The sequence below is a fragment of the Carlito syrichta genome, unplaced genomic scaffold (assembly GCF_000164805.1).
Source record: "Carlito syrichta isolate Samal-C Ts95f unplaced genomic scaffold, Tarsius_syrichta-2.0.1 Scaffold302911, whole genome shotgun sequence".
NCBI lineage: Eukaryota > Metazoa > Chordata > Mammalia > Primates > Tarsiidae > Carlito > Carlito syrichta.
In genome coordinates, this window is record NW_007247007.1 from 297,009 (window position 1) to 317,728 (window position 20,720).

The following is a 20,720-nucleotide window of genomic DNA, read 5'->3' on the forward strand; positions in this document are numbered from 1 at the left end:
TTCAAGTGCAGCTGGGTGCTTTAGCCGGGACCCTGCCGAAACCCCCACACCAAAATGCAGACTCAAGCCTGGTTCTTGGCTGAGACCCAGCTGGACCTCTCCTCCACCCGGGCATGGGGACAGGATGGAGCCCTGAGCTGGCCCAGAAGGTCCCAAGCTCCTCCAGGGCGGACGGGGCACCTACACTAGTCCTAGGTCGTAGCTCCATCAGCTGTCCCCACCACCTCTGGTCCTCCGAAGTCCCCTGGGCCTGGGCTGTCTGCCCTGAATGCCAGAACTTGAAACAGACCCCCAGACCCCAAGGCCCCTGACCTGTCCAGTCACCCCCGTGGCTTCTAAAGATGAGGCCGGGGGCAGCCTCTCTGGGTGGGAAGGAGCCCCGGAACCCAGACCTGTGACTGTCCTGCCTGCCTCCAACTGCCCCCGTAAGTGTGGGCTGCTCTGGATGCCGAGGACTTCCAGTGCCCCACCCCAGCGGATCATGCGGACAGCACGGTCAGCGTGGAAGTCAGACACAGGCCAAGTGCAGAGATGATTCAGCCAGTAGCCACCACGCGGGCCAGGAGGCGCTGTATGGGGCCACAGAACCCAGAACCCAGGGCCGAAATCTGAGGTGACGGACAGAGGGATGCCAGGCGCCAGGCCTTGAGTGGCCAAGTGCTGTGGGCCTATGGGCCATGCCAGGCTTGGGGGCTTCGTCCTGGGTGTGAACAGGGGCCCCCAGGCCTACCCTCTGCATCTCCTGCCCAAGTTCAGAGCAAGCACTTCCCCCATAGCCCCTTGCCAGGCCTTGTCTGCACTCGGCTCTGCCCACTGTCCATGCTGCCTCCACCCCGGGCCAGCCGACTGCGTAACTGCCTGGCCCCATGGGGCATAGCCCGGAAGAGCAGCGGCACCCACCTGTGCTCTGGGGACCCCTCTGCAGCCTCAGTGCCCTCCTCCCTCCCAGATACACCCTGGATGACCCCTGCTGGTCCTCCAGATGCACCCTTGTGATTCCATGGCAACCTTCTCAGTGTGACCTTGCCCTGCCTCCCCTCCACAGCTGGGTCCCAGGCCCTCCCACAGCAGTTTCCTGAAGCAGAAGTGTGGGCTTCAAACAGCACACCTGCTTTGGGGTCCAAGTAACTTCTGATAACCCAGGTGCTCCGACACCCTTTCAGTCCTGTCCATTACGGGCAGGAGCCTGAAGGATCCCCAGAACTGGCCGAAGCCCCAGCCTCCTCCCCTGCCCCGAGCATCTGGTTACAGATGCCTTTGCTCAGCAGGGAGGCCCTTGATGTCAGCTTCTCGCTTCCCACGGGCTGCACCTGGGCAGGTGCTCAGGTGTGTGGGCGGGCAAGTGGCAGGTCCCAAGAGTCAGGTGCTAAGAATCTAGGCCAGCGTCCACGAGTGCTGCAGTGTCCGTCCCCAGGCACAGTATCTAGGGCTCTGTTCGCCTAATCGGCTGTAATCGGAGGAGACTTTCCAGGCCAGGCCTCCCTCAGGAAGGCGACACACACCGTGGGTCCTGAGTCATCACACATGCATTATTCCTGAGGCCTTTCTGCAGATGCCATCAGGGCAGCTCTGGTAAAGCTTCAGGGCACAGTGCACAGGGATAAGCCACCCTGTGTGGGGCTGAGAGCTACAAGAAAAAGGCACGTCACTTTTAGATAGCACTTCACCTATTGTAAACAAAGCTCCCCGGGCCATGTGTCACTCAAAAAAGATTAACACTCCTGAGTTCCAGCAGGTCCTCTGCTCAAGAAAAGCATGAGCACAGTCCCATGCTGCTTCCTGGGCCAGGAGGAGTGGTCTCTGCCTTCAAGGGTCACAAGTACAGGCAACAGCAGCCCTCACCTGCCTGCCAGGGAGGCGACAGAGGTTTCAGATGGTTTCCTACACTTAAGACGAGATGCAAGACTTGTATCTGACCTGCCCCAGGTTCACCTCCCAACCTGCAGGGGTCTTTGCTCCTCCAAAGAGCAGGACGTCCCCCACGTAACCTGTGGAGTCCCCTTAGCTCCTGAAGTTTCCACCTGTGTTTGTTGGGAAGCCGGAGGCGGGGCGTCGGGGTGGTCTCAGACCAGGCCTGAGGGATGTGGATCAGGGACTCCTTCCTGGGGCTCTGTAGCTCAGGCAGATTTCCCAGGTGGGTCTCTTGGCTGCAGCTAAAACGAGGCAACTGGATTCAGAGCCGACAGGGCTTCCTCTACTCCAGGGCTCCCTCACCTGGTTAACAGCAAAAAAGAAAATACAGCTCCTGCTAAAAAGGAGGTTAGCGAGTTGGGCCTGGAGCTCTCCTGGGCAGGGCCAGCCAGAATAACTTGGGCCCTTGCCCCTGCAGGCACACAGCACAAGGCTTTTCTCTCCCCAGGGGCAGGACTTGGCAAGAAAGGCTCCCCTGAAACACGAACAAAGTACAGGACCACTTTGGAACTTCGAAAGACAACTTTATCCAGACAGGAACCTCTCAAACAGAACACAGAGAAAAGTTAGGCAGCAGTTATTAAAATACACTCTTGCCAAATGATTTAACATCAGAACACAGGGAGCAGGAAATATGCAGGACGGGCCCTCTGTCTTATCACAGAGCCTGAGTCAAACCCACCCCCCCTGCCCTGCATGGGCAGGGGCTGACCCAGGCAAAGTCCTCAGAAAGGGCAGGCAGACACAGGTGAAGGTCTCACTTGCTCTTCCCCCAGTTCACACCTCCACCCCCGCCCCCATGCCTCCCCAGTCCTCAACTGCGAGAGGAAAAGAGGCAACATCCCCCTGTTCCTTCTCACTCAGATCCCGGTCCGCTCCACTCCACCCAGGCACCAGTGACAGCTGCGTCTGAGCCTTGGCGTGTCTGTGGCAGTAGAAAAATAACATGAACGGGCTACTTCCAGGGTAGGCCAAGTCCTTTGGCCAGCAGTGCCCAGAGAAAAAGGGTGGTGGCAGGTAAACCAGCCGGGGGGTGGGGTCCTCAGAAACCACAACAGACCCCACCTTCATGCCCGCCCTGGGGATTCAGGGCCACTGGGACTTCCGGCCAGGAGTGGGAACCCTCCACAATGTGGCGAGCTCAGGGCAGGGCTCCCAAGGCTGAGACCACATTGGTTCAAAACTCGATGACACCATCCCAGCAGGGGCTTCCATGGAGACTGGATCCCAGGAATGTGTCTTGAGCACAGTGGAACATGAAGAGGCAGTTTGGAACATGGCACTAGAACCCAAGGGACCCAGAACATCCTGGGCTGCTCCAGCCTGTTTCGAGGATCCACGCCACGGGCAGGCCTCCTGCTAGGGGGCAAGCACCAGCTCAGACCAACCCCTCGGCCTCCACCACCCACACAGCCACCTGTGACCAGGAAGAGACTAGCAGGCCTGCACTGGCCAGACCAGGTGGGGTGCTGGGAGTCCTTGGCCAACTGGCACCTCCCTCTGGTGCCCACAGGAAAGACACTTATTTTAACATGTAGGCCCCAGGTGGCTGCCAAGGCAGTCTTATAACCAGAGGCAAATAAAAACCAGTTGTGAGAGATGACAGCACCTACTGCTTTGATTGCGATGTTCAAGTCAAGGTGCAAGGCAAGTGTCCCCCAGGCCCTGGGCAGCTGAGTGCACCTGTGTTTGGATCTTCCCCTGAAAATGGCACTCCCAGCTGACCAAACACCAAAGAACACCCACTTTCCCGGGCTTAGGACCCAGCCTGCTGCCGACACAACCACGACCCACAGACTCCCACCCACACATAAGCTCCTTCCAAACACTCCCACAGCCACTTCTGTTCTACTCAATGGAAACTGCTTATGATGGGCCCTGCCCTCAGTGGGAAGCCAATCTTAGCAGAAAGGCAAGCTAAACAAGTTTCAGAATTTGTGAGACCCGGTGGCTGTTTCTCCCCAACAGACCTTGGGCCTGAAGTGTTGGCCCACCTGTGACCACTGTGATAGGCTCACCCACACCTCCCACAGTAGCCCCAGGAGAGGGTTTCTCAAGCTCTGCCCACCCCAGCCCTGGCATCAGGGACTCTCCCCTCCCCCCAACCCCACCCACTGGAGTGTTAATACCGTTAGTGTACACATAAAATCCAGATGTACCGAGGCCAAGAAACAGCTGGCTCTGACCTCCTTCACAGAGCCTTCCCATGGTTCACTGAGAAAAAGCCCTTCCGCATCTGCAGGAGCCACCCAGAGTTTATGGTTTCATTTGCCCAGAAGTACACCTTTGGGCCTCAAATTATTTCCAAAAATTACTATAAGACATGTGAATGTGAACATTTCCCACCCTTCCACCACCCTCAGTGGTTCCTCCTGGGAACTCCAAAAATAAAAATGGCCGTCTGCCCCCACTCTGGGTCCTTGTCTATGGCTGTCTCTTCTTTTCCAGGGGCTGTGGTTCTGATGTGAATGACGGTGACGTTCCAGCGCTGGGTCTCTGTGGGCCACGTCACATGATTGCACAGCACGAGTTTTGTTTCCGGGCCTTGAAAGAAACAAAGAGGAGCTGAAGAAGAGCACTAAGGAAGGTCAAGCAGCCCCAGTCTCAGCAAGCATGGCAGAGGGAGCTCCATGGGAAGCAGCCAGCCAGAGACACAAGAACTAGAAGCAAGGGGGAGAGAACGCCTCGAGAGAAGCTGTCCACAAGCAGTTCCCATCACCAAGCACAAGGCGGGCCACAGCTTCCAGTGCTAGCCTGGGATCCTGTTTTTTTTCGTATCCCATTAATACTATCAAAAAGTGAGTAAAATTACTGCTATTAGGCCAGGGTCAAACAAAGAACCAGTGATGCAAATTAGCTATGTATCTTAACTTTGCCCCCACTTTTGTCTTCCAGCAATGCTTTCTGACCCCCATAGTGTTATTTCTTCCCAGAGATTGGTCCTCAGGACAACAGACGTAGTCCCCACCCAGGTTGTGGGGAACAGTGTTACCACTTCCTCTCTTGCTTTCTGGTCACAGACAATCCTCACCCCATCTGGCCATCTCCCTCCCACATACACAGGAAAGCAAATGTGTGTGGACAGACCAAGTAAACTCATCCCTACTATCCAACAATGGGCCAGCGGCGCCATCTCCACATAGGAGGACATAGCACTGACCTGAAAGAAAGAGGTGGTCAGCAGGACCCATTCCTGTCGATGAAATACTTCAGAAAAATTAACTAAAAGCTTAAGAACCTCTTCAGAAAGGCTGACCTGCTAGCACCTTAAGGACTTATACCTCACTACTCATTAGGAAGCAGTAAGGACAACTCCCTGGGGATCAGAACCAGCCTTCTGCCTTCCCAGGGAGGGGAATGTGGGTTCAGAAATCAGCCAGGCAGAACAGCAATGGGTAGAGCAGAGGTAGGAGTGACAAGGCCTCTGCAGCTGCTCTGAGAGCACCCAAGTGAACCTGCTGCCAATCCCCTAAGCCTGGGGTGTTTGTCTTAGTATCTCACTCCACAAGGAGTGAAAACCCACTCCACTATGATTAAATCATCTAAGACCCATTTGAAGTAGAGAGTGCCAGAAGAAACAAGTTGCAACTGCCCTGGAAGGGGGCACCCAGCAGTAGTAAGCGCTGGATACTCACAGTTTTATAGAAGGCTTTAGACTGTGTCCCCAGCACCTCGGATTTGGACACCAAGTCATCTAGCTTCTCACCTCGCTCCAACAAAGATTCCATGGTGTTGTGCTAGACAAGAAAAAAGAGAAGAGAGAACCCTGCTCCATTCAGTAAATGACTTGACTCCTCATGGAAGCTCAGACATGGGAGAAAGCACCTTCTCCAGGCTCCTCTCCAATACCCAAACTTCATCTCTAAGTGTCAGGACTCCATCCCAGAACAACTACTGTCGCAGTGGATAGAATAGGGCCTGGTCACATTCCCATGGAATCTAGAAGTTCAACTGAGATGCAGATGATTTCCCAAAAAACTGTCTCCAGCACAGGCTTCAGTAATCACCATTGTAGGAAAATTCACATATATGCACATTTATATATTGGTATATGTGTGGATTTGTGTATGTATATGTATGTGGATGGGTCTTTGGAAAGAAAAAAACAGTTGCCAGGCACTCTGTGGTTGTAATAAGTTGGATAGTGGGTCTCTCAAAATTAATGTCCACCCATCACCTCTGAATGTGACCTTAGTTAGAAATAGGGTCTTTGCAGATTTAATTAGTTATGATGAGGTCATGGTGGATTAGGGAGGGCTCTAATTTAACTAATATCCTGATAAGAGAAACCAGAAACACACAAAGCCCATGTGATAACAGAGGTAGTGACTGGAGCGATGTATCTACAATCCAAGGAATACCAAGGATGACTGGCAGTCACCAGAAGCTAGAAAAAGGCCTGGGACAGGCTCTCCCGCAGAGTCTTAGAAGGAAATCAGCCCTGCCGACACCTTGATTTCAGACTTCTGGCTTCTAGGACGATGACAGAATATACTTTTGTTGCTTTACGTTATCCATTTGGTATCTGGTAACAGCAGCCACAGGAAACTAACACAGTGGGAAAGTCAGACATCTAACATGGCAGCCACAAATAGCTACTGAGCCCTTGAAATGAGGCAAGTCCACACTGAGCAGTGTAGAACACCAGATTTCAGAAGCAGACTCAGCACACACAACACTTCATTCCTAACTTTTTGTATTGATTACATGTTGGAAAAATAGTCTTTGGATATACTGGATTAAGTAAAATATATACTTAAAATACATTTCAACTATTTTCCTTTTATTATTTTAAAATATGGTTTCCAGAAAATACAGAGGTACACACAAGCCTCATATATATACTATATTGGACAGCACTAGAACAGAACGCATCCTGCTTCCTACAGGGGGCTGTGTCCTAAATGTCATTACTACAAACTCTGCCTTAGGAAACAGGGACACTGACGCTTCTGTGAAAGGGCTGGGGACAGAGGCCCTCAGAAGAGCAAACGGCCCTGCTGCCAAGGTCCTGAGGAAGCAGCAGCTCACTTGTCTCCAGATGGCCATTGCCAGAGCAGCTGTATGCATATGTGAAACAGCACAGAATGAGGAGCTCGCAAAAACATCCTTTATGCCCACACACACCTAAGCAACTCAGAACCTTAACATAAAAAGTGGACTAAGATATGGACACCAATAATCCAGATTTTACAATTGCAGCTAGATAGGGCTGGGCCAGCAAGACATGCTCGCTCTCCACAGTGGGGAGAGGAGAGTGGGTGTCCCAGGCTCCCCGGTACTCACAGACTCAGATTAGAGCAGCAGAAGGAAGATATAGGGCTTGGGAAGAAAACATGGAGAAACACCAACTCAATGTAAGAAAACTCAAAGGGCTATAAAAGACACAGATGCTGCAAGACTCACATCTAACTGTCATTTCAAAGCCACAGTCCAGAGGATCTATGTTTGAAGCCCCTGGGATGCTTTTTTATAGCATGCAGGTTCCTGGGATCCACCCGGGATCCACCCGGGATCCACCTGGGATCAATGAGTCCAACCCCAGGAGATGCTAATGTACACTAAAGCCATGTCTGTGTAGATGGCAAAGTTTTATGTTGGGGGTGGGTTTTTCCTGGCCTTCAATCCATTCTGTGTCCATCTACTGCTGAGCACCAGTGTAAACCAGGCATCATATCATGAACAGGACGGAAAGGTGCCCTGGGAGCTCACAGGCTGGTCAGGGAGACACAGAAACAAGCAGTGACAGGACTGTAACATTCTGAAAGGCCTGAGTTGGTGGTGCCTGTGTGCAAGCTAGGCAGGAAAAGGGTATAAGACAGGACAGGACCCAGTCATGAAACCATGTTAGAGAGTTTGTACTTTTATTCTGGAACAGATCTGACAGCTTTGAAGGATTTTAAGTTGAAGAGAGCAGATCAATGACGACTGTCTAGTAGACTGACTAGAAATGGGCAGGAAGCAAGGGGACCAGTTAGAGACAAAGGTCCCAAGGGCGAAACCTCAGGAGAAACCTGATGGCTACTTGTATTCCCCATGCAAACAGGTTTAATGTGTTTTTAAAATGCTGACACAGCAGTTACAAATCAGGAGACTTCATATAAAAATGCAGGGTTCCAGCTCTTTCCAATCGGTCTATCTGACAATCCTAAGCCCATGTTCCAGAACATGTAGTGAACTTCAATTTCCTTCAACCCAGACACTGCAAGAAGAGGCACCTGTCAGGGGCTCTGAGAACTATCCTAACAACAGCACCAGCATGGGAATCAAGTACTTCAGAGGCCACACCCTCAGAACCTAGTAACTGCCCAAAGACAGGGAGCAGCCATGGGGAGGGGAGACTCGACCCCATTGGTTCTAAGTTTGGTCCTCTACAAATTATGGGTGCTATGAACCAAGACAGAGGTGAAGAAGGGATAGTCTGATGCCCAGGAGTGGTGAGGGTGGGCAGTCTCATTTCCCAGAGATTGCTATGGTTACTATGAATAGAGACTGGCTCTGTGTATGCCTGGCTGGTGACAAATCCTTCCACCCCTTGGTTTCTGGGTTTGCTCTCCATCTTCCTGCTTACCAGAATGATTTTGGTCTCGTCTAGTTCGGCCTGTACTTTAGTCATGGGGTCAGCTTCTCGTGGGTTCTAGGAAAGAGCCAAAAATAAGAACAAAGTTAGTGGCTCCCTGTAAATAAAGTTCAAGATGGAAGAAGCTGGACATACTTTCACAAGTCAAAAACCACAGCCTGTTTAAACACACAACAAACACAAATCCTGCCTAGAGCTTGGGTTCCCGGATCTGAAGGTAGATCCCCTGTGTTTTTCAAACTGGCATCGGAAGCTGTCAGAGCCACTGAACCAGATCTATCAGGGCAGGTGGTTTTTTCCATTTCACAAGGATTCTGGACCACATGGTCTCTGCGTGAAGTTTCCTTAAACCCTACCTGGTATCTACTAAGGTGACCATCCAGAGCTGTATAATTGATTGTAGCAGGGGATCCTACTGGCCAGTCTATCCTGTCAGTTTGCTTGGAGAATTCATCTAGTACCTGCAAGACAAAGGAGCCTCAACAAGTCTCCCACCTGTGTTTACCAGTCCCCTTGGCAACAGGGTTTTACCCTGAGTATCTCACCCTGAATAAAGCTCCCTGGGCCCCGAGAGCCCAGGAAAGAGGGAAGAAGCAGATATATAATAGCAAGAGAAAAATTCCGGGCTAAAGCTATTTCCAAATTTTTATCATTAAAACATAACCTTAGTATTCTGAGAATCAAAAATGAAGTATGCCCAGCCTGACATGCACCTCATCTAGGAAATAATAAAGGTAGAGACATTTTAAACTACAGATTTCCAGAAAAAAGAGCACTGGCCCTCTAATTTTCCAAAGCAATTTTTCAAAAAGAGAATTAGGTCCTCTGGATTTAAGAAACCACTAGATTTCATGTACTTGGAAGTGCTTTAGTGCTTTGGGGCACAGGAAAAAGTCTCTGTCTTCAAGAGGTTTATAATTAACACCACACAAAAATTAAAGAATGCTCAGGTGCTAAGTTCCATGGTGCATCCATGGTGCAACTGACTGACACTGGGGGAGAAACTGCAGGAGGTAATGTGCAGGGGTGGGGGGGATGGTGTGTGTGTGTGTGGAGAGGACTTCTTGAGAAGAAGCACAGGGAGTGAGACCACAAGGAACAGCTGTCTCCAAGAGCTGTCCCAGAGGAGAGATGCTGCAACTCAGTGGCCTAAAGCCAGGTCAGATGAGCAGTACAAGTCAGCAGCAGTGAGGGCACCTGGGCAGGGATGTCAAATTATCTCTTGGACTGGCGGAAAAGGAGGCTGAGTGTTGATTTTGGACATACCATTTTGTCCCTAAGGCCCTGCCCCATCGATGAACATGCCATACCCATCATCCAAGTCCAGCTGAGCCAAACCCAAAACTCACCTTCTCCAACAAGGTAAAGGCCACCCGGGATGGGTATTCATTGTCAGCAATGACCACACCTGCAAGACTGTCATTTCGGACATAGACATGGCACAGATAGTCTGAGGAGACAGGAGATCAGACACGTGGACATTGACATGAGGCCTTCAAACTTTTTTTGATCCCCCAAAATCAAAGCATCACAATGTTGGGCTCCTGCCTTTTGGGTCAAATTAAGCCAATATGAAACTTTACGGCTCTGAGCAAGGTTAGTAGAAAGGCTCTGCAGTGCAGCACAGCCCAACGAACTATATATGGGAGCTTGGACCAACACCTGCTTTAGGACCAGTAAATGCCCAGAGGCCTGGTGTGCAAAGCCAGAGCCTAAAAGAACCACAAGTGGTGCAGCAAACACACCACAGGCAACATGGCTCTGGGAGCATTTCCAAGTCTCTTCCTTGAGCTCAGGTCAGGCTGAGCCGTATCTCAGGGACTCACAGCTTGAGGCTGCTGCTCCCAAACCAAGGGAACCCTGGGCAAGTCAAGCAGCCTCTTACTTTCTTCAAAAGCCCTTTCAGAGCAGCCAAAAGTCAGGAAATTACCTCTCAGGACCTCAGTCTTCCATATTATAGCAACCCTGCTTGGCCTGCTCCACTCTGGTGGGTGACTGGGGGGATGGGATCAGTCTAGAAAAAGATTAGCCAAGCTGGCTGAGTTCTCCAGTGTTACTATGTTAAAGTTACCATATGATAGAAAGGATACAATTTGTATAAGAGCTTCTGTAAAATTTTCAGCTCTCAGGATTGGACATGATTATCACTGTGAAAGGATTCAGCGATGACACAGCTAACCATATCCCCAAAGAAAGAGAAACGTTAAGAATTACAGCTTACAAATAAGAATCTTCTTGTTTTTAAGGATCTGACCCAAAAGACTCCAATGCTAAACAACAGAAAAACAAATGAAAAAGGAGGGAAAGATTGTGAGCTCCTGAAATCAGAAGCGGGCAGAGAGAAATAACAGGAATGAGAAGGAGGAGGAGGAGGACAGTAGATTATCATCTATGCTGTCCAGATTTTGTATACCATTCCTAAATAAGACACAAACATGGAGTCAAAGTATACACAATCCACAGAAACTGAGGAACTGGTCAGTTTCTAAGAAATCATTAATAAGCTTGGGAAGGGCAGACATAGTTTGAAGGAGAACAGAGCAAGAACACTGAAATACTGACTCAAGTTTCACTTCTGTGACATTAACAGACATTAACCCACAGAGTGTATATATATTCAATATTGCCTGTATTATAAGTGAAGTTAACATCAATTCAGTAACTCCACATCATGTGACTCAAGGTCATGTGCACATATGAGAACGTGAGTCTCTACCTGATGAAGTTCATGTAACTCTTTCCTGATCTGTCTGTATAACATGCACACCTAAATAAATGCCTACAACTCAATTATGAAAAAAAAAAAAAAATAATGAGCTCTGAGTCCTGGTAAAAATCTAAGGAGCCCAGAATGTAGCATATGACCTCAACAGTGATAGCCAGAAATCCTTTTTTGAGGCGTCCGCAGCTCTGAAGAGAAAAAGGAAGAATACAGTATGAAGGCTGCTTACTGCTCCAAGAGTCAGACTCTAATCATAAATGAGTCTAAGCTTCAAGGGCAATTTTATCCAAGAAGCTTAGACTTCAAAAATGGGCACAGAATTCTGTGTAAATAGGAAAAGAAGGAAAAGGGAAGAGAGAACAAGCTAGCAGAGGAGTGGGGTCCCTGTAGAGAGGAGAGAGCTGTGTGCTGCATGACATGCTCAGAGTCAGGTCTTCTTACCTTGTTCTTTGACAGACGCTCGGGTGCCTTTTGCTGAGCGCTCCACAATCAGTTGACTTGTGAAGGTCATGAATTCCTGAACACTAAGAAACATAATGTATATTTATTGTCTTTTTCCTATCACCTTGTTCCCAACACAGTGGAAAGTGACCTCTGAGCTTATCATTAAGGAATCATTACTTCTTGGTTTCATTTCTTTCCCTCCCAATCCTAATAACAAACAATAAATGCTCTGTAAATGAATATAAATACAGATAATTACGAATCATCATCACCATTCAAATCACATCTGTTTGCTACCTAGTTCACTAAAACAACCTACATTCAGACTTCTGGGGAATTTTCTACAGCCTACAGTCAATTTAACATGTTGGTCAGAGTGCGATGTGGGACACAATGAGAAATCAGGAGGCAGCTCTGGTTCTCAAAGCCCCTATAACTTCCAAGAAGCAGGACAAATAAAAACTGCACTAGAAAAACAGTAGTGACAAAAATTGTCAGGTAGATATATAACTGGTTATGGCTGTAGCCACATGACAGAACCTGGCAATACCACACACATCCACTGAGTGCTGGCTCAGGTCTGCTGGGACTCATCCACAGAACAAGCCCAGGACACTCTGGAAGGAATGAAAGGAAACAGCTCAGGCAAGACAAGGAAGTGGGAAGTGGCTTTTACACAGGCTTAAAGGGAGAAGGTTCATCATGGCTCCAACAGAGAGGTCTGGCCAGAATGGAATAGTCACAGGAGGTGGTCCAAGCAGAGGCCCAGGCACTAACAAGGAGCCTCCAAGTGGGGATGTGATATAAAGGGCAGCCAGGGCCATCACAGCAGGTTCCAACAGAGCCATACAGAAAACTAAAGACCTGACTCTGGGATCCCATGTCCACCACTTACCAGGCATGCAATCTCAGACTGGTTACTGCACTGTGCCTCAACAATAAAAATCAAGATTCATGAGACAGTTAAGTGAGTTAATACTTGTACAGCACTTGGCACAATGCCTGGCACCGTATTACTTGCTATTATTATCTTGAAGGAGTGATGTGATCAAAATAATCCCTCAAAAAAGGCTCCAAACAAGAAGCTTCTGCAGTAAAATTTAAAAAATACAGTGCTTGAATTAGGTCTGTAATTCGACAGAGGAGAATTGTGTTAATGGTGACAGCATGCATACGAAGGCCAAAAAGGCTGGGAAACCTCTTGAAGGTTTTAAGCTTGGGGTCTGGTAATCACAGGGCAGGAAGGATGAAGTGAGAGGTCTTATAAGAAAATAAGCTCAGTCGGGCTCGGTGGCTCAGCCTGTAATCCTGCGCCTTTGGGAGGCTGAGGTGAGTGGATTGCCTGAGCCCACGGGTTCGAGACCCACCTGGGCAACTTAGCAAGACCTCCTCTCCACAATAAATCAAAAAATGAGCCGGGCGTGGTAGCGTGCGCCTGTAGTTCCAGTTACTTGGAAGGCTGAGGCGGAAGGATCGCCGGAGTCCAGCAGGTCGAGGCTGCGGTGGCCGGGAGCGGCCACTGCACTCCAGTCTGGGTGACGGAGTGAGACTCCGACTCAAAAAAAAGAAAAAAAAAGAAAAGAAAAGAAGCTCAGCTGGAATATGTGTTGTTTCAAGAGATATTTATTAGAAGAGACATCCCTTTAGCGTTATAGCTATTAGTCATGAGAAACCAGTGTGGATATTCCAAACAAGTGAGGTGTAAGTCCTACAGTGACATCTCTAGAGTCTTCAATACCAATGCAAAAGAAAAAAGAAAAAAAAATCAGAGCCAAGTTGGCATCAAAAGTTCCATCTAAGAAAAGCATACAGAGCAGCAAATAGAAGCCATGGTAAAGAATCAAGAACTCCAAGAAGGAGCCAAAAGATGATGCAGCAATCCCACTCCTGGGTATATACCAGAAAGAAATGTAAGCAGGATCTTAAACAGACATTTGTACATCCACATTCACAGCAGTATTATTTACAGTGGTTAAAACATGGAAGCAACCCAAGTGTGCAATGAAGATGGAGAAGCAAAATGCAGTCTATGCATACAATGGGACATTATTCAGCCTTAAAATGGAAAGAAATTGATACCCGCAATAAAATGGATGAGCCTTAAGGACATTATGCTAAGTGACACAGACAAAAACTATAATTCTACTTTTTTTTTTAAGTCAGGGTGAGTGGAGTGGCATGATCACAACAATCATGATTCACAGCAGTCTCGGAAGTCCTGGGTTCAGGAGATCCTTCCACCTTAGCATCCTGAGTAGCTAGAACTAGAGGTGCGCACCTGACTAACCTTTTTATTTTCTGTAGAATGAGGTTTTGCTATGTTGCCCAAGCTGGTCTTGAACTCCTAGGCTCAAGCAATCTGTCCACCTCAGACCCAAAACATGCTGGGATTATAGCCATGAGTCACCTCATCTGGCTAATTCTACTAATATGAGGTCCCTAGAGTGGTCGAAAATCATACAGACAAATTACAACAGTGGTTGCCAGGGGCTGGCAGAGGAGGGAATGGGGAGTTAGGATTTGATAAGCACAGAGTTTCAGTTTTACAAGATGAAAGGAGTTCTAGAGGTGAATGATGGTGATGGTTCCAATCTATTTTAAACCGCTAAACTATATACACTTAAAAATATTTAAGACAATAAATGCTGCTATGTGCATTTTACCACAATAAAAAATAAGTTTTTCAAAAGAAGCAGAAATTTTCAACAAAATAACAGAAACTTTTTTAGATCTACCAAGTCACTGGCAAAGGACTGATCAAGAACAAGCAGTTGCACTGAAGCAGTGAAAACAGAATCTAAGTGGCATATTCCAGCAATACTTTGAGACAGGATGACCATGAATACGGATACTGTAGAGTCCTTCTTTCGTGTTTGAATTACCCCATCTCCTCTCGCTGATGAGCTGGAAGTGTCTGTGGTACCCCTAATAACTTTCTGCAATTAAAGCGCCCTAAAAACATTTAAAAGCCTGTAAGTCCTACAGATGCCTTGCTTCCTTCCAAATATTCAGTGTAGAACCCTTTTGTACCGCTAGTGTACTTCTAGAGCAACTTCACCCATTTAAAACAAACAAAAAAAGTATACCAATATCTATCCCACTGAATTGCTGCGAAGCCCAAGAAAAGAAAAATATGGCTCTCGGGATGTGGCACCCAGCTCCCAGGGTCAGACTCACCGGGTGGGAGGTGGTTTAAAACAGATTTCTAGGCCTCAACCTACTAGTTCAGAACATCTAGGCATGAACCTTGGGAATCTGCACTACTTCAGAATCTCTTTATAATTTTTACACGACAGAAATCTGAAAACCACTGAGTACGGAACGACGTTCTAGAATGAAAAAGCCTTTTTTAAAGGGTGAATGTTGGATGAGACATCAGAGGTACGGTCCACCACCAGGGTCACTATAGGAGGCCGAGTAGGGAGCCGGACTCTGCCCAGCCCCTGCCCACGGACCTCCAGTCCTTGCCCCGCCCCCGTCCCAGACCCTCCCCCGCCCCCGCCCGGTACCAGTGCTCGGGGCTTACCGATCCTGCCCGACCCCTCCCCCGGCCCCAGGCCTCTCCGCCCGGCCGCCGCGGCCCGCCGCTCACCTAGACCTCTGGAAGAAGCTGAAAGAAGACACGTCGTACGCGGCTTTGAGCAGCACCGCCCTGGATTCGCTTTTGTAGAGGACGCTGAGGCTGTAGAGCTTCATGGCGCCGCGTCCTCAGGCCGCCCGCCTGCCCGGCCCGGGACTGGTTCGCAGGGAGCAGCGCGGCCGCCGCCCCTCTGGACCGCCGCCGCCTACCGGCCTCCCCGCCGCCGGCTGCTGACTGGGCCGCCACCCGCTTCCTCCTCCTGGCTTGAGATCTACTTCCGGATCCGGCCAGGAGTCACCGCCCGAGATCTGGATTGGGGAGGGCTGGGGCGGGTCTCACGCCCCGGATGCAGAAAGGAGCAACCGGAAGCACAATCAATAAGGGGCGGGACGTGCTCGTGAGCCCGGCCCCGTCCCGCTTGCCCGGGGGAGTTGTGTGCGTGCCCCCCACGCTGCTGTGCGGGGCGGTGCTGGGCCCTCCCCGGCCATCCCGAGCGATACGAGGTCGTCCCGGGCCGCTCTGGGCTGTGCTGGGCCACCCACGTCGCTCCCACTCACTGCCCCTCCGAGCCACGAGAGCAGCCTATACCTGCCTCTTGGGCAGTGAGACCCAGAGCAGCACCCACGCGCCAGTGCCCTGCAAAATCCTACGGGAGTGAAGGAGGGACCTTTTGTTCCAGAACGCCCCTTCGGGCATATGAAGCTGCCTCCGGGTTCCAGATTATTGACCGCTCCTGCCGCGTGTGAGAGTAGATCACGGGTACTCGGGACCCCTCCACTCAAGAGTGCAGGGGAAAGCACTGATGTAGGACCTCACTGAGCAGCAGAGTTTCTTTACCTCAAAGGGGTGCAGAAATTGAGCTCCACACTGCAAGGAGCAGCTTGGTGCACAGTGACGTGGAAAACTTCATTTTGCTTGAGTTGTTGAAACAATGTAAGTCCGTGGACGGGGATGGGTAAGGCAGTCTCCTGAGGGTGCCACAGCTTGCTCATTTCTTGTGTATTAATTGACATCATGTGTCACGAAACCAAACTGGGTCCATTTGCCTGCACACAATGGAAAGCCAAATACCAAAGCACTGGAATTGTGTAGCCAGAAAGGTTTATTGCCAGGCAGCCAAGCAAGGAGACAGGAGCCAGGCTCAAATCTGTCAATACCTACCACGCAGACAAAGATTTAAGGGAGAGATTTTGGGGGGAGCGTTTCAAGGCTGGTCGGTGATTAGCTGGAAGGAAGAGGACTTTGGGGAAATCCCTTGGGCTTTTGCTGTTTCCTCTTCATGGATTGCAAGTGCAAATTCAGGGGGAGTTGGTATAAAACATGGGGTGGCAATTTTGGCTGTGAAGTCAAAGGGTCACTCATAGGGTAAGTTTATTTTGCACAGGTTCCAGTCAACCATACTGGTTCCAACTTGTTTCAGTCAGTTTTATAGGGGAGTTGTAGCAAACTGTTTCTTTATCTGCCACCTTGCAAGACAAACTTAAGACTTCTGTAACTAGTTTCTTTAACCCTGTGATACAGTTTCACATGTAATCAGAAAGGAACTTACAAGACACTTACATCTGAAAGCATCTTGGTCCTTGGAAAGTTGTGCGTAAAGTTACACAATTGTCATGCTAGAAGCAGCCAGATCTTAGATGATGGGAAAGAGATGACACATTGGAAAGCCAACAGCATCACTCTAAACATTACTGTAAATCAAGATCTCTCAACCTCAGCACTACTGAAGTTTTTGGTTGGATAGTTCTTTGTTGTGGGGAAAGAACTGCCCTTTGCATTGTATAGGCAGCATCTTGAGCCATTAGACATCAGTACCAACCCACTCCTTCCCCATTGCGGCATCCAAAAATGTCTCCAAATGCCTACTACTGGGAGAAGTAGTTTAGAGAAACATTGCTCTAAATAAGCTGTGGCAGAAGGAAGTTCCCACCACATGCCCACTCATTCAGCATCTCCCTCACCAATCCAGGGTATTTCCAAGTACAGAGGGCAGAAAGGGCTTTTACACATCCTCTGTTTGGTGCCAAACCTCAGTAACAGCCATTGACCATGACTACGCCCAGCCACCCACAGATGTGGGCACAATAGTCTGACAAACCGTGTTGCCAGGTGCTATCAATCCAGCCCTGTCTACCTGTACTGACACCTATAGGGGGCAGGTGAGAGTCGTTTCTGAGGAAAATCTCTGGAGCCCAGTTTCTTCCACTGAAAGTTGCACAAAAAGATCAGGAAGACAATGCTTGGATGGAATAGATTTTGATGTATTCACTTGACACATAATAGTAGCTGTCTCAAAGGTTCTCTTATACCAAGCACTTTCCATGTGCTACCTCCCTCATTTAATCCTCACAAAAACAGAGGAAGATATTATGCAATCTTACAGGCATAAAAACTGAGATTCAGTTTAAGGAGATTGTTAGTAAAAGGCACAGTTGGGGTTTAGGTGTCAACACTGAAACACTTAACAAACAGCTCATACAACCCAACTCCACTCCCGGCAACTCTTCCTGCTCCCCCCTGGCCTTCCTCAGTCTCCTACTGACCCAGGAAGCCGCATTCAGCCACGTGGTTGCAAACTTGCCAAGCTTACCTGTCTTCCTGAAAAGCAAGACCTGCCTTCCACTCCCTCAGCCTAGCTGTCACCCAACTTGAATTCAGTTCTAGCACTGCCACACCACAAAAATCACGTCAGTGAACAAACCATTACCTTTTTGGAGTCTCCTTTGATTCTTTTAATCTATAAAACTAGAAAAACTTCTTCCCACAGGCATGTGCTGGGAATGATAAAACATTATATTCCAAGCTCTAGTCACTACTGATGTTTAACAGGTAACAACAATGATGATTATTTGTATTGTTATTGTTAATGACAAAAGGGGTATTGATCATAGTGGATTGAATTTGTCCTACAAATTGTGGGAAGCAGAGATAAGGCTAAAATCTGAGTCGTTTGTATATTGCAGTTTTGTATCTTTTTATTTCCTGTGGTTCTGTAGAATTATTTGTTTTTAGGAAATATACACAAGTATTTAGGGGTAAAAGGACATCATGTCTGTAACTTACTTTTTTTTTCCTTGAGTTGGAGTCTCATTCCATCACTCAGGCTGGAGTGCAGTGGCACACTCATAGCCCCCCCAGCATCTACCTGCTGGTCTCCAGCGATCCTTCTGCCTCAGCCTTCCAAGTAACTAGAACTACAGCTGTGTGCTACCATGCCCGGATAATTTTTTTTTTAATTGTAGAGATGAGGTCTCGCCAAGTTGCCCAGGCTGGTCTCGAACCCATGGGCTCAGGCAGTCCTCTCACCTCAGCCTCCCAATGCAACTTACTCTTAAAGGGTGTGTGTGTGTGTGTGTGTGTGTGTGTGTGTGTGTGTGTGTGTGTATGTGTGTGTGTGTGTGTGTGTGCGTGTGTGTGTGTGTAATGATAGACAGATAAAAGCAAATCTAAGGAATCAGGGTGAGGTGTATCCAGGAATTCCTTGGGCTGTTTTTGCAACTGTTCTGGAAGTCCACAGTGATGGCAAAGATTGCAGAGGCAGAGGCACTGAGACTATGAATACAGCACGCACAGGGGTGGGGAACGGCATGGCTCTCCAATCCAGGCTCCCCCTCAGGTGCTGGACCCTAGAAGAAAAGCCTCCCTGCAGACAGAATTGGAGTAACACTATCCATGATAAACAGCCCAGGCCCTATAAGTTTGCACCCCTGGGTAAGGCAGGTACCCACACACGTTTGCAGTCTTGCCCAGCTCACATAAGGTGCCAGCACTAGTTGCACAGCAGAACCCCAAGGGAGTCTGCTGAAAGCCCATCACAAGCCCATACCCCCAGGAGGCCCAGTTCAGGTGCAGAGCCCAGATACACCTCCCTGTCCAGCTATCCAAGGCCAGGGCAACTGGGCTGTTTTCACTCTAAATGACATGGGACTACACAGCTTATTTAGAAAAGGGTTGTTGAAAGGGGCCACTCCTGATGTGGTCAGGCCTCCCTGGTCTGAGTAGGTCACCAAGCTTCAGGTGTACAGACTTGATGCCATCAATCAGGGACCGTCCCCAGACCCAGCCCCCAGGAGCATTGCTCACTACCACAACCCCTCACTGAAGTGTCCTGGGCTCCCAGGCCACAAGGAAGACGGATGTGGTCTGCCACCAGTTTTAATCTCTGCCACCACCTGGATTTGTGTAGCCAGAAAGGTTCTCCATTCCAGCTGTGATGGAATGGAGACATTAGAGCAAGGGAGGGACAGGGACAGGAGAATACTTGGGTAGAAAGGAATCATAGCCAAGGAAGCCAGGAGGCAGATACCCTCATTTTGAGACTCTCACAGGGCTTCCCAAAAGCTGTATTTTTCCTAGAGATACCCCCCTCCCCAACTGGGGGGCTAGAGATGGATGTATAGCCATGCAGAGGAATGCCAGGAATTTAGAATTAGAACACATAATCATTTAGGCTAGTGGCTTGTCCTGTCTATGGTATCCTGATGGGTGTGGGGCTGCCTTGTACAGAAAGTGGGAGAAAGTATATGCTTAACCAGGAAAGGGGCAGGCAGGAGTCCTGGTCTGCGGAGAAGTGCCCTGTTCCACCATCAGCTTGCACCTCCCACAGCCTTCAGGGTCTGGACCCCTCACTGAGAACAGAAAGAAGGATGAGAAATAAGGGCAAGAACACGAGGTGTGTTCTCTGAATAGCTGAGTGCACCAAACATAAGCTAGCAAATGACGGCAGTGACCACACAGAGAAAGTCTTCACAAGAAAACCATACCACTTGGCCTGGAGGCTGAGGTCATACACCACCCACCACATGGTGCCCCAGGCCTGAGCCAATCAACCAACCATCCCTATTGCCTCAACCATTGGTTTATGGATGGGCACTTAACCCAGACCTCAACCAATCAACGCAGTCCACCCCCTCCATCAGTAGGCTGTTCAATCACAGCAAAACCCAGGACTTTGAGAAGAAGAGTGAAGCAATGTGATTGACACAGATTGAAGATGGTCAATGAGCCTCCAGCAGGATAGATCCAAATTTTGGTTAAACATAGAGGATTAGCCATGCCTCATATGTATGTTACATAGGTTTATGTGAGCTCCCTCCCAAACATCTGCCACGATAATGGCACAAGACAGAGAGATGAGGGGAACAGTTACAAGGGGGAGCTAGTGAGAGATATTACCAATGCAGGGTGAAGGTGGGGGAATTGAGGAAGCACGGCAGACCTACCACGGGACAGGGGCTAGTAGGCTATCCACATGTCCACAGGGTCCGGAAACAAAAGAAGCAAGGGCATCCTGGAAAGGCTCATACCTGGAAAGTGCAGCTCCCTCCTCACCTGCTCCTCAAATTCTTCAGCCATCTACCCTACCCCATGCCAGGGAGGAGGATGGAGGACTTTCCTTTGAGAGAATTGAATGACTCAGAGATTCTGCCGCCTTGTGGTCACCAACTAAACCATTCACTGTTTCAAGTAGTCCCTGTTGGGTA

At 49.1% G+C, this 20,720-nt stretch overlaps 1 protein-coding gene across 4 annotated transcripts; it reads right to left on the reverse strand.

Annotated features, from left to right (window-relative positions):
- Positions 1 to 2,418: 2,418 nt before the first annotated feature.
- YKT6 (YKT6 v-SNARE homolog) lies at positions 2,419 to 15,583 on the reverse strand. Of its 4 annotated transcripts, XM_021711919.1 has the most exons (8): positions 15,250 to 15,583; positions 11,655 to 11,737; positions 9,841 to 9,941; positions 8,848 to 8,952; positions 8,483 to 8,548; positions 5,543 to 5,648; positions 5,072 to 5,118; positions 2,419 to 4,455 (listed from the first exon to the last, which is right to left on the reverse strand). In XM_021711919.1, exons 1-8 carry the CDS (start codon positions 15,351 to 15,353, stop codon positions 4,420 to 4,422), a joined length of 648 nt encoding a protein of 215 aa, XP_021567594.1. In that variant the 5' UTR covers positions 15,354 to 15,583; the 3' UTR covers positions 2,419 to 4,419. The 4 variants fall into 4 exon arrangements, with proteins under 4 accessions (XP_021567594.1, XP_008055431.1, XP_021567595.1 ...); XM_008057240.1 differs by lacking the exon at positions 5,072 to 5,118 and having other exon boundaries at positions 5,547 to 5,648; XM_021711920.1 differs by lacking the exons at positions 5,072 to 5,118; positions 5,543 to 5,648.
- Between the last annotated feature and the right edge of the window lie 5,137 nt (positions 15,584 to 20,720).

Excerpts from the sequence above, each read along its gene's own strand:
- YKT6 (XM_008057239.2), bottom strand. The coding sequence starts at position 15,353 with ATGAAGCTCTACAGCCTCAGCGTCCTCTACAAAAGCGAATCCAGGGCG. Across the intron at positions 11,738-15,249 it reads AGCTTCTTCCAGAGGTCTAG|TGTTCAGGAATTCATGACCT; the intron begins GTGAGCGGCGGG and ends TATGTTTCTTAG. Across the intron at positions 9,942-11,654 it reads AGCGTCTGTCAAAGAACAAG|ACTATCTGTGCCATGTCTAT; the intron begins GTAAGAAGACCT and ends CTGTCTCCTCAG.